This window comes from Centrocercus urophasianus, unplaced genomic scaffold (assembly GCF_019232065.1).
Source record: "Centrocercus urophasianus isolate 14NV4802_14NV808 unplaced genomic scaffold, USGS_Curo_1.0 seq_25, whole genome shotgun sequence".
NCBI lineage: Eukaryota > Metazoa > Chordata > Aves > Galliformes > Phasianidae > Centrocercus > Centrocercus urophasianus.
This window is the reverse complement of record NW_024884811.1, coordinates 10,244,991-10,258,200: the sequence shown is the minus strand read 5'-3', so window position 1 is coordinate 10,258,200 and position 13,210 is coordinate 10,244,991. Positions and strand designations below refer to the sequence as shown.

Here is a 13,210-nt window from a genome sequence, read left to right as displayed (position 1 = left end):
CCCCCCGCTGCCATTGGCGGCACCTGTGGAGCGGTTGGCGGGAGGGGCTGCACCGCGCGGGGCGCTGTGGGAGCGCGGCAAGATGGCGGACGCGTTTGGGGATGAGCTGTTCAGCGTGTTTGAGGGTGACGCGGCCGCTGCCAGAAGCAAAGCGGGTGTCGCTGAGGCTGCCAGAGGACTGGGGTGAGGCTGGGGGAGCTGGGCCGGCCCGGGGTGGCTGGCCTCGGCGGGAAGCTTTGGTGGGGAAATGCTGCGCGCGTGGGGCGTTTCCTGAGCGGGTTCCCGGGTTGCGCCCTGAGCAATGTGCGATCTGCGCCCTCTGTGTTCGCAGAAAGCGGCAGGAGGACATACCGTCGGGAGCCGGGCTGGGGAAAACCAGAAGGGACGCTGAGGTCGACAGCACGGAAGGAGCGAGTTCGGGAAAGAAGCCGAAACTGGAAGATGTCACGTCAGAAGATAATAAGTAAGTACCCGGCTTGCTTACAAAGGCTGTGTAAAGGAACAATAGCTGGACAAAATGATGAACTGAACGCCTATTGTGATGGATGAGTGTGTAAGGCTTTGCTCTAGTATGAATTCAGATACGAATCTGTTGAATCTGATATGTTTATGTGAGGGTGTGCTAATGAGGAGTAACACTGTAAGCAAAAGGTGCTTGTGAAGAAGGAAAGTAGATCCAGAGTTGCCATTTTAAGTCAGTTTCACCTTTAGTGGTGTCACTAAAATGTGTGCTTGCCCGCAGTACCCACAGTAGCTCTCTGAAATAATCATAGAATCATAGAATGGCTTGGGTTGGCAGGGACCTCAAGGATCATTAAGCTGCAACCCCCCTTTCTCCAGACTGAACAAGCCCAGCTCCCACAGTCTCTTTTCGTAGGGGAGGTGCTCCAGTCCCCTGATTATCATTGTGGTCCTCCTCTGGGGCCCTCTCCAACAGCTTCCTCTCTTTCTTGTATGGGGTCCCCAGACCTGAATGCAGTACTCCATGTGGGGCCTCATGAGAGCAGAGTAGAGAGGGACAATCACCTCCGTCCTTATTGGCCACCCTTTTCTGATGAAGCCCAGGATACCATTTGCTTTCTGAGCTACAAAAGAGAGAAATGTACTGGAAGTGGAAGCAAGGTTGTGTAGCCTGGGAGGAATACAAGGTTGTCCGTATGCATAGAGATAGAATTAGAAAGGCCAAGGCACAGATTAAGCTGAACTTGGTAAGGGATGTGAGAGGGTTCTACACAAGAAGGGGTTCTACAGGCATATAGTCAGGAGGAGATAGGACAAGGAGAGAGTTCCCCCTCTGATGAAAGGTAATGGACAGCTGGTTCAGGATGTAGGAAAAGCTCAAAGTACTCAATGAGTGCTTTGCCTCAGTCTTCAGGCTTCCCATGCCATGGACCCTGAAACTCTAGGTGAGGGTGTGGGTAGTGGTTTCTGTCCTCCTGTAACAGTGCAACAAGTCTGAGACCTCATGTAGCTGAATGTATGTAAGTCCACAAGGCTGGATGATATGCGTCTCAGGGTTCTGAGGGAGATGGCTGATGTGGTTGCTTAGCCATTCTCTGTCATATTTGAAAAAACTTGGCTATCTGATGAAGTCCCCGGTGACTGGAAAAAGGGAAATGTTGCTCCCAAGGAAGAAAGAAGACCCAGGGACCCACATTCTAGTAAGCCTCACCTGTGTGCCTGTGAAGATCGTGGAGCAGATCCTCATAGAAGGCACATGTGAGATGTGATTTGAGACAGCCAGCATGGTTTCACCAAGGGCAGATCATGCCTGACCGATCTGGTAGCCTTCTATGATGGAGTGACGGCTTCGGTGGATGGAGGAAGGGCAATGGATGTCATCTACCTGGACTTCTGCAAGGTTTTTGATATGGTCCCTCACCACATCCTTCTCTCTAAATTGAAGAGGTGTGGATTTGAAGAATGGACTTTAAATGGATGGATTTTTGATGGATTAGGAATTGGCTGGCTGGAGGCAGCCAAAGGGTCATCAGTGACACAGATGATGGCATCGAGTACACCCTCAGCAAGTTCGTGGATGACACCAAGCTGAGCAGTGCAGTCAGTACACTGGAGAGAAGGGAAGCCATCCAGAGGGACCTAGACAGGCTGGAGAAGTGGGCCCATGAAAACCTAATGAGGTTCAGTAAAGCCAAGTTCAGGGTGCTGCAGTTGGGTCAGGGCAATCCCAGGTATTTATAAAGACTGGGGGAAGAGCTCCTTGACAGCAGTCCTGAAGAGAAGAATTTGGAGATTCTGGTAGACAAGTCTGGTGGGGGTTGGTCATGAGCCAGCAGTATGCACTTGCAGCCCTAAAGGCCAACTGTGTTCTGGGCTGCATTAAAAAAGGGGTGGCCAGCAGGGAGAGGGAGGTGATTGTCACCCTCTACTCAGCTCTTGTGAGGCCCCATCTGCAGAACTGCATCCAGGCCTGGGGCCCACAGTACAGGAAGGATGTGGAGCTCTTAGGGCAGGTCCAGAGGAGGGCCACTAAGATGATCAGAGGGCTGGAGCACCTCTACTACGAGGAAAGCTTGAGGGAACTGGGCTTGTTTAGCTTGGAGAGCAGAAGGCTGTAGGGAGACCTTGTTGTGGCAATCCAGTACTTGAAGGGAGAGTGTAAACAGGAGGAGGAATGGCTGTTTGTGAGGGTTGATAGTGATAGGATAAGGGGGAATGGTTTTAAACTGAGACAGGGGAGGTTTAGGTTAGATATTAGGAGGAAGTTTTTCACACTTCACCATTAGAAGGTGGTGACGCACTGGAACAGGTTGCCCAAGGAGGCTGTGGATGCCCCATCCCTGGCGGCATTCAAGGCCAGGCTGGATGTAGCTCTGAGCAGCCTGGTCTGGTGTTTGGTGACCCTGCACATAGCAGGGGGTTGAAACTACATGATGATTATGGTCCTTTTCACCCCAGGCCATTCTACGATTCAAAAGATGTTTTGTGATACAAATTTTTTTAGGTGTTAAAAATCAGAAAGTGTGATAGCTAAAGTATATAGTTAACGTGTAGTAAAATGTAACTGTCAAGTAATCTTAGTACTTAGTAGTACTTAGTACTATGCAGTTTAAGCTTGTGCATCTTTTCGGTTTTGTTTTGTTGCAGTTAAAGTAGAGGTGACGTTTAACTTCTTCCCAAATGTAAAGAAAACAGAGTTTTCACATACATTTCTGACAATCCTAACTTAAGTGTTTTTAGTCTGGCAGACCTGATGCCACATGTGAAGGTTCAAGCTGTGGAAACTGTTGAAGGCTGCACACATGAGGTAAGTGCAATGCAAATGAACATGGAAAGTCTAGACTTTCTTGTAGAAATGCATGTGTTACTATTGATATTATAATATCATTTATATAATATTGTTTATATTTATTGTTGTACTAATTACAGGTTATTTGATAACACACTTAAAATTGTTGCTCGTGTTGTAATGTAGTAACTGAAGAGAACTTAAGTATTTAACATGAGAGAATGTTCGAACATTCGTCCCCTCAAGGGACAGGAACTTCACGTGTGTAAAGACATTTTCCTTATAAGGAGAGTGAGATCAATACGAACTGAGTAATTGCCTATAACCTCTGGTGGTCAGAAGCCCTGACTGCATCTAGGCCTGAAAAGTTCATGTTTCAAGCTAGCTAAAGCAGACACATTTCACGTCAGGCAGCAGAGAGTTTCAGAACTAAGAAAAGTAGTTGGTGATAGAGGTGGGTAGAGATGGTAAGAGGAAGGAAGGACACACTGGAACATGAGCCTATAGAACCAGGACAATAGAAATTCAGGTAAGTTTTAATATATTTGTAATCTCTTGCCCAAGGTAGTCATAGCTTTACTTGTGACTGGAGCGGACACAGGATGGTCTAACGTTTTTGTTTAAAATGCGTTTTATAGGTTGCACTTCCAGCAGATGAAGAGTTCACAGGTCTGAAGCCAAGGACTGGAAAACCTGCAAAAGTATGTGTGTGAGATTTGTACAAAGGGGGTTAAAAGCACTGATGTCCACTTACCTCTTGTATAAACCATAGGCATGGCGCTCTGCAAGATCAGCATGAAAAGCAGTTGAAGGAGGGAGTCTTGCAGTAACAGAATGCCCCTGTTTTGGCTGAAGGTAGCAGGAATAAGCAGATAAACAGTCCCAGCACAATCTTGAAGGGAAGGAGTGGGACTTCTTGCTTGATAAACTGTGAATTTAATATTAGAATTAACACGCCTGAGTATGATGATCAGCTCTAAGAATATAACGCTAAACTTTCATGACGGTAGTATTCAGCTCTCCACCCACACTTTGCAAAACTGTCCAGTGAATGTCTTGGTAGGCTTTGGCAGACAGGCATTTGTGAACTTGTTCAGTGAAAACTTCTGTGAGGCACTCTCTCACAGGCAAATATAATGTATTACTGATTTTGTAAAACTCTTCTTGGAGACTGGCAGGCAAAGTCCAAACTATACTAGAAATGCAATAATGTGTTAAGTTACCTCTGTTATCTTTTGGGCTAAGTAGATGAGGAAAAAGGTTGTGCTTTGCTAGTAAGGCTAGATAGTGGCCCAGAAAGATGGTTTGTAATGGATGAGATTGATACCTGTATTTTAAGTTTGGTAGTGCTCGGATGGAGTGTTGTTATGATTTGTTTTTATTCTGTGACATCAGACAGTAGTTTCACTGGTACATTATGGTTTCTCTTCCTGACTTTTAAGATTAATTGAAATTACAGCTGTCTACTGCATGATTTCTTTCTGCCTGTAGTCTGCATGCTTAATCAGAAAATAACTAGGTACAGATAATGATCTATGATAAAAATATGTATTTTCTCTGTTTATTTTTCCAGGAATACCCATTTAGTCTTGATGCCTTTCAGAGAGAAGCTATTTTGTGTGTAGATAATAACCAGTCTGTACTGGTGTCAGCTCATACCTCAGCTGGTAAAACGGTGTGTGCAGAGTAAGTAATTTTCTGACAGTCTGACCAGGGAATGATGTGATGTTTTTCCTGTCGTTTTATTCAGCCATTGTTTTGTTTCTGTTTTTATTTTTCTCATTTTTTTTTAATTAAATTGACTAAATTCAATATATCACGTTTTTTCGTTTTTCTTTTGTAGTGGTTAGTGGCTTTTTTAATGTTTGTCTTCTTGTTGAGATATTTTTCTGTGTAAGGAGAGGAAAAATTCTGCAATGTGGATTTGTTTCCCAGCTTTTATCTGTAACTAATAAAGAAGTTTCTGTATGTTTTATTTTCTGTCAGAATTTTATTTTATTTCTGTTTTGCTGTATGTCAGACGAAAGGGTTTGACAACTGGATGTTTGTCAGGATTTGGTCTGGCAGCACAATTGCTTTGCTGACCTGAGTAGTGAGGTATATGTATAAATATATTAGGATATGGGTTCAAATAGTAATAGTTAGATTTTTGGTCAAAATGAGATGTGCTCAAATTCCATATAAATTCGTTAACTTGTCAGTGATTGATTGCTCTCCAAAGGGGTTATTATTTTTTAAATCAGAAGATCAAAGGAAAGTAAGAAGTTGTTAATTTCTTCCTGACAACTTTTAATATGTACAATGTTTGAACATAGGTATGCAATTGCCTTGGCCTTGAGAGAAAAACAGCGTGTGATATTTACAAGTCCAATTAAAGCTTTGAGTAATCAGAAGTACCGTGAGATGTATGAAGAGTTCCAGGATGTTGGTTTGATGACTGGAGATGTCACCATTAATCCTACAGCTTCTTGTTTGGTGATGACAACAGAGGTAATCAACATGAATTCTTGATCTGTCTATTTTTTTACCCTTTTTTGATTGATAAGGTCTAATATTGTTAGATTAATGTTATCAGCTCAGGTTTAAAAAAAAAAAATTTATAAAATTCATGATTTCCCTCCTTCTCTTGATTCAACTTCTAGTTACTGAAAAAAAATAAGTAAATCTCTGTAAATTCATGCTTCTATACTCTCAGTCAGGAGTTTTCTATCTCAATTTTTTCTCACTTTTTCTAGATTTTGAGAAGTATGCTCTACAGAGGTTCTGAGGTTATGCGAGAAGTTGCATGGGTTATTTTTGATGAAATCCATTACATGAGAGATTCAGGTATCTTCTACCTTTTGTTTTCATGTCTTTATTGTTCAAGAGCAAAGTCTGTTTCCTTTGAAGAACTAAAATTTTGTTATTTCTTACATCAGTCATCTTAGTGCACCATAAATCATTCAAAATTTGTTTTTTAGTGAATATGTGAAATTGTTCTTTTGTGCAGCAATTTGCATTTTCTTTGTTGAGAAAAAGGCAACTTTGAAGACATTTGTATAGTAACTATGTCATAGAATCACAGTGATTTGGGTTGAAAGGGACCTTAGCCCATTCCAACCCCTCTGCAATAGGCAGTGTTGCCCCCCAGCAGGTCAGCTGTCCATGGCCCCATCCAACCTGAGCTTGAATGCCACAAGGAATGGAGTATCCAGTACTTCTTTTGGCAACCTGTTCCAGTACCTCACCACCCTCTGCATAAAAAATGTCCTCCCCTAGCATCAAATCTAAATCTGTCCTCTTTTAGTTTATAACTGTTCCCCCTTGTCCTACCAAACATATCTGATTTTTTAGTTTTTATTTTGTTATTAAGTGTGCTTCGCTTCAAAACTTTGCTTTAATTACAGATTTTCCATGTGACTTTTTTTATTATTTTCAGAACGTGGTGTGGTTTGGGAAGAGACAATCATTTTGCTCCCTGACAATGTTCATTATGTGTTCCTTTCTGCAACTATTCCGAATGCTCGTCAGTTTGCTGAATGGATTTGCCATCTTCACAAACAGGTCACTTTTTTGAGGCAGTATACCTTTATCCTGGTGATCTTGTGGATGTATGAGCCTCTTTAGTCATGATGTTATAGCTTATAAATTATAGCATTTATGTACTTTTAGCCTTTGTATCTGTATGGGCTTTTGGTTCTGTGTAGGAACATTAAAGCTATTTGTTTTAAAGGATATTTTCAGCAGTTATTTAAACACCAGCTTGGTTTCAATGAATACTCTGAATTATGAAATGCTGTGACAGTACTGTAATTTTCGGAGTCAAGCCTTTTCAGGAGACTTCAAAGGGTTTACTTTTGCAATAAATAAACACCATATTCATCTCTGTTTCAAGGAAAAAAACTTGCATTAAAATAGGTGCATGCTTGTCAGTGGGTAAGAGGCAGGATGGCAAGGTAAGAGGCAGGATGTTCATCATCTGTTTTTATGAGATCTCAGTTACAGCCTGGATATGCTTGCAAAATTCATGTAAATTCATTATTATCTAGCTGCTTTTTCTGTTAGGATTGTATGTTGGTTATGTGGTGATTTCTTTGAACGATCAGTGAATTCAGTTGCTGTCCAAAATAGGGTGCAGGAAGTGTTTATTGACAATCTGTAGTGTTGAAGGAAGATTTCCAGAAAAAAGCACACACTTGCAGTACTGAACAGCTCACTGTCATGTCAAAAGGCCTTCAGAAAGTCAGGGTTCCTAGAACAGTTAGGTAGACAGATAAAGCTGAACAACTGGGTGCAGGTAGGGTGCAGGGCAGGATTCTGGAAGCAGTCAGACTGGGTAGAAGAAGGTAGGGAGGCAGTGTGCAGGTCCTTTGAACAGGCAGGGATAGCAGGCATCAGTTTCTCAGTAGTGAGTGCCATCATGGTAGTCCTTTCTGAACTGAAGATTTTCAGTCAGTAGATGTTTTTTAGTCCCTGGAATACATCCTACATAATTATAGAAATATCTTACTATCTCAGGTGGTAGGCAGGTTCCTTATCACACCCTTTGCTTAGCAGCTGCTTGTTCACTTCCTTATGAGTAGAGCAGTTTTTTTTCCCAGATGACAGAGTTGTGTATTTTCTGTGACTAGTAGCTGTCCATCTGTTCTGGGACTTCTGTTTTACACCTTTTCCCATATTCAGGGCCCTTGGTATTATCTCTGGCTTAAGTTTTCCTTGGCAGTTACTGGCTCAGATTCTCACAGCAAATTCTGGAAATTAGTTTAAGGCCAGCATTGCTTTCGTGCTCAATATAGCATAGTCAGTATAAATTATGTAGCCTTGTCACTAGCAGTGCCAGTGCTGTTTTTACTTTGGAGTATGTGTATGATGCATTCATGAAAAGGATATGCAGAAATCAAAAGTAAATCATAAAAGCACAGGAGATAATATATAAGCATGCAAACAAAATAACAAAGTAGGAATGTGACAAATGTAACCTGTCCCATAACTACTCAGGTAATTTTTATTCTATTTTTTATAGAGATGGTTTTGCAGACAAGATTATGTGAGTTAGAATTTGGGAAGTTAATATCCACTAGAAGTTGCTCTGGTTTTAAAAATAACCCAAAGATAATTCTCATATGGCTTGTGTTGAAAGGAGTGTTAGCATAAAAGAAGTCTGTTGAAGATTAGCACAAAGCTTTGACTTTGTTTTGCAGATTGCTGAACTGACTTCTCAAAGTAGATTTATGCAATATTCAATGTTTTAAAGGAAATTTTTATGTTTTCTTCTAAACAAGCTTTCTTCATCCGTTAAAACCTTGAACGTTTTAAAAAGTCAACAATATTATTTTTTTGGGTGATGCAAGAAATAATGCAGGTGATATTACAAAATGGAAATAGTTCTTTCTTTGGTTTTAAAAGATGTTAAGCCACATTGAGTCTGTGTAGTAATGTAGAAGAGAATGTTACCTGTCTTCTTCTGATTCATGAGAGAGAAATGTTATTGTCAGCTTGTGTCCTACAGGATTTGCAAGGTTTCGTGTATTTAAATAGCATCATTAGTATAAAATCCATATACAGGAAAGAAATTTTAAGTTAGTTTCTTTGAGTCTTAGATTCTGGCTTTTAAAAGTACATATTTTAATAGTAATGGATTAGATTTTCCATTAAGCAAGTATATATATGTATTATAATTAGAAACATAAAATATTTATATGTATACTGTTCTTTGTTGTAGCCTTGCCATGTGATATATACAGACTATCGACCTACTCCACTGCAGCATTACATATTCCCAGCAGGAGGAGATGGACTACGTCTTGTTGTTGATGAAAATGTAAGGAATATTCAGTTTGAAAGTCCTTTTTCCTAGCTTATCAGTAGTGAACTTCATCTTTTGCAAAATTTGATCGGCTATGCAAAGGATATGTGTGTTTATAATATGAAGTGGGTAACAGTGATGTCTGAGTGGCTTTTGGAGTCATATAGAAGAGAGAGATTTTGTTATCTGGTGTCATGTTTTCCGCTTAGTAACGCTTTGCTGAGTTGTTTAAAGTACCCTTACCCTTGTTTTCTGATACTTCCTTTAATGTTTCTCACTTAATTTTTATTTATTTATTTTTTAAAATGATAGTACTATTTGAAATTGACTTCAGTTAAGGAGGCAGAGTGTTTCTGTGTGTTTAGGTGATTCAGAAATAGTGATGTGTTTAGAGTTCATTAACGACTTGTACAGTAGTATCTTATGCCATGAACAGTAGGTCTTCATTGGGCAGCGTATTTTCATAAATATATTCCAAAAAGTCAGTTTTGCTCTTGTGTTATTGTATTGGATATACCTGTCAAGGTTTTGGTAGCTGGAGCACTGCAGGGGTGGCCTCTGTGAGCAGAGCCCTACAACTGTCTCATGGCAGATCCAAAAAGGACCCACTGCTGCCAAAGCTGAGCCACGAGCAATGCTGGATGTGCTCTGGAAAAACACAATAAAGAAAGGAAAAAAATTCTGTGTGGAAGTAGCTGAAAGAGGGGAGTCAGAAAATGGGAGAGAAGCAAACCTGCAGCCACTAAGGTCATCGTGGGGTGGCAGGAGGTACTCCAGATACACCCTGCAGCCCGTGGAGAGGGCCATGGTGGGGCAGGCTGTCCATTTGGAGCCTATGGACTTCTCATAGAGCAGATCTGCGCTCTTTGCCCATACAGGGCTGTGGCATGAGGGAAGCTGTAGCCCATGGAGAGCCCCTGCAGCAACAGGCTCCAGGCCCGAGCTGCTGCCCAGGGATAGGAGCCCACTGTAGAGTAGGAGGTCTGGAGAATTTGTCACTTGTGGTGCTCCGTGCTAAAGCAGTGTGCTCCTGAAGGATGTGTCTGGTGGTATGAAGCCATGTTGGAGCACCACTTGGAGAGCTGCAAGTCTGCAGGATCAGGGGGGGAAGGCTGCCCATAAAAGGCAAAATTACATCAGTCTCCCTGTGTTGAGTCTGCTTCGCCTCCTGTGGTAGTTAGTGATTGATCTCCCTGTCCATATGTCAACCCTTGAGTCCTTCTCATCTTATTTTCTCACCCCATTAATTTGATAAGAGACTATGAGAAAGCAGTGCAATAGTGTTCAGTTGGCCATCAGTGTTAAACCAGTGTAGTCATTCAGCATGTCTATTGTAGTAGGTGGTGTAATGATTAAAATAATGTGCACTAAACCAGAGATACAAATGTAATTCTGACAATTCTGAGCTGTGCCATTAATGATGTCTCTTGCTGGCTTTATGCATTATTTTGTCCTTCAACCTGTAAATATATAGTAACGGTACTCAGTATGTAAAGTATTATGAATTTATTCAGTAGGCTGTTGTAAGAAGAAATTGTTTTACAAAGGTTGTCTTCTATATCTAGGGAGATTTCAGAGAAGATAATTTTAATACAGCAATGCAAGTGCTCAGAGATGCAGGAGACTTAGCAAAAGGAGACCAGAAGGGCAGGAAAGGAGGAACAAAAGGTGAGTTCTTAACTGATTTCTTACAAAACTATGCTATTTTTGTTTGTTTGTTTGTTTGAAAAGAAAAAAAAAAGGCTGCACCTAAGTTATGCTTCTATTTTAGATCTTCTGTAAGATAAATTTTTTGCTAAAATGAAATTCATGAAATCTCTCTGCAGGCCCTTCCAACGTATTTAAGATTGTGAAGATGATCATGGAGAGGAATTTCCAGCCTGTAATCATTTTCAGCTTCAGTAAGAAGGATTGTGAAGCCTACGCTCTTCAGATGACAAAGTTAGATTTTAATACAGGTAACAATAAGTAAAATGCAGTTTATCCCAAGTTGTAATTTTACTTTAAATGTTATTCTAGATAAATATTTCTATTTCACTTATATAAAAACAAATAAAAAAAACACTTACTGCTTTCTTATATACCATTCCAGTGCATCAGCCTATTTTCAATAGGAATGTATTCATATGCAGAGTAGTATGTGATCATTGCAGTGTTTAGCTGTATTCTATTTGAATGTTTTCTTTGGAATAGGTAGAACAGATTATAGAACAGATAGTAGTGCAAGAGATTCTAGAAAATTCTGTCTGGAAATCTGATTATTCTCTCAAAGTTAAAATGGTCGTATAACGAGGCACTGTTCTCTCTCAGCTGTTCAATCCACTTTTCTTACTTCCTCTCCCATCTACTTAAGTAAAAACTCAAATGCTGAACTGAAGTTTGTTTTGGTTTTTTTTTTTTTGTGGATTAAGTCCAAGCTTGGAAAATGAGCTTCAGTTCATGGCCCATAAATTTTCGGAGTAGTTTCAAAATTATAAGAGATGTTTTAAATCAGAATATTGTTTCATGTTTGTGAGCTGTTCAGAGTTCTTGCTTGCTCACTTGTCCCAGTCGTGGTGCATTCTGCTTCAGATTGCAAAAAATGTGCAGCCATTTCAGTCTGAAAATGTAAAGGTCTGCATCATTATAGAGATATGTATTTCTGAGCTTTCTTTGATCATACCTTTAAATACAAATTCTTGATGTTTCTGGTACTTGTGTGGAGTGTAGGTAAGGCTTAAGAATTACTGGTGGAGAGGACAGTCAAGGACTAGTAGGTAGGAGGGAAATGTGGAGATTCATGACATAGACAATACATAAAGCTGAGAAATCTCGCTTGATAGTAGCTGAGGTTTGGGTTATTTTCCCCTAGGTTTGTCCTAGCCTTTCCTTTGCAGCCTGCATTCGTTAGTTGTCTGACGTGGATAGATGTGGGTGGTTTTGTGTAGATTTTACTGCCTGCCTTTGCACTACTTCTATTGTGACGTTTTACAGATCTCAGAATGTCATAATTGCTTTATTTGCATAGCTTATTAACCTTTTAGATTTTGTTATAAAATTACAAATTGCTTTCTCAGACGAAGAAAAAAAGATGGTTGAAGAAGTGTTCAATAATGCAATTGACTGTCTGTCAGATGAAGACAAAAAACTTCCTCAGGTGAGAGAAAACTGAATTGGGGGAGCTGCTGGTCACCTGTTCTCTGTGACTTTTGAGGCCATGGGTTATGAATAATAGTCTAAGAAATAATAAATTGATCTCACTGAATTTACTGTTCCTTGCATTGCTCTTTGGCTTTGTGAAATAGGGCTCTGTGACCAGGATTCTTTCTTGTTGGGATTCTAACAAATCACATGTGGCAAAATTGAACAGTGAGCTCTCGCCCTTTGTTTCAGTGTTACTTCTTTTAGGTATGTTTTTCAATACACACAAGGGCTTATAAAACTGTCTGAAGAGTTCAACCACAGATGCGTTGTGCACTTTATCAGATATCAACTCCTGAGCGTCTCAGAAAGTTCTTTATATAGACAAATACTGATTGCAAACGTGAATTACAGTGTGGCTACACAGTTGACCTTACCCTATTGAGGAACTACTCCAGTTTTGAAAAGGTTGACTGTTGGCTTTTCAGTTCTTATCATTCCTAATTCTCAATACAAAATAAATTGAGGGGGTCTTTATTGTATTTAGAATCAGGAAATGGTGGACTTCATAAACTTCAAGAGATTTTCAATACAGTTGTTTTGCTTCTGCAGAGCACATTACACTTTGCTTACTAGTGTTAATTAATGTGTTTCTTCCCAGGTTGAGCATGTGCTGCCTCTTCTGAAACGTGGAATAGGCATCCATCATGGTGGTCTGCTTCCTATCTTAAAAGAAACCATAGAAATTCTTTTCTCAGAGGGCCTCATAAAGGTATGTTTTATGTCCACATTTGTATTTTTCTTGTTCTGGCATACGGCTGATCATCCAGACGAACTAAGTATGTCTTAGCACAGATTGTATACTGGTATACAGTGGGAATCTGTTTCTTGAGTGAAAAAGGGGAGAGAAAAGGTCATTGCAAATGCCAAACTGAAAAGGGCTTTGTGCTTTGGGTATGCCTCTAGCAGAATTAGGGTGTTGTTTTGGTTTTTTTTTCAAACGCAGTATAGTAAGTAAGCAGTTTTGAGAAGAGCTACATACATTTAGAGGGAAG

The 13,210-nt window shown here is 40.4% G+C and overlaps 1 protein-coding gene across 1 annotated transcript in view; it reads left to right on the top strand.

The window, feature by feature from the left end:
• The first annotated feature begins 54 nt into the window (after nucleotides 1–54).
• The window catches only part of MTREX (Mtr4 exosome RNA helicase), a 43,121-nt gene continuing 29,965 nt past the window's right edge, over nucleotides 55–13,210 (top strand). The window contains exons 1-13 of the mRNA XM_042825588.1: nucleotides 55–183; nucleotides 332–463; nucleotides 3,202–3,268; nucleotides 3,889–3,951; nucleotides 4,824–4,936; nucleotides 5,566–5,740; nucleotides 5,986–6,076; nucleotides 6,669–6,793; nucleotides 8,952–9,050; nucleotides 10,601–10,703; nucleotides 10,862–10,993; nucleotides 12,092–12,171; nucleotides 12,817–12,927. Of these exons, the coding sequence (XP_042681522.1) occupies nucleotides 83–183; nucleotides 332–463; nucleotides 3,202–3,268; nucleotides 3,889–3,951; nucleotides 4,824–4,936; nucleotides 5,566–5,740; nucleotides 5,986–6,076; nucleotides 6,669–6,793; nucleotides 8,952–9,050; nucleotides 10,601–10,703; nucleotides 10,862–10,993; nucleotides 12,092–12,171; nucleotides 12,817–12,927 (1,392 nt within the window). The 5' untranslated portion in view covers nucleotides 55–82. The remainder of the gene's footprint in view (nucleotides 184–331; nucleotides 464–3,201; nucleotides 3,269–3,888; nucleotides 3,952–4,823; nucleotides 4,937–5,565; nucleotides 5,741–5,985; nucleotides 6,077–6,668; nucleotides 6,794–8,951; nucleotides 9,051–10,600; nucleotides 10,704–10,861; nucleotides 10,994–12,091; nucleotides 12,172–12,816; nucleotides 12,928–13,210) is intronic.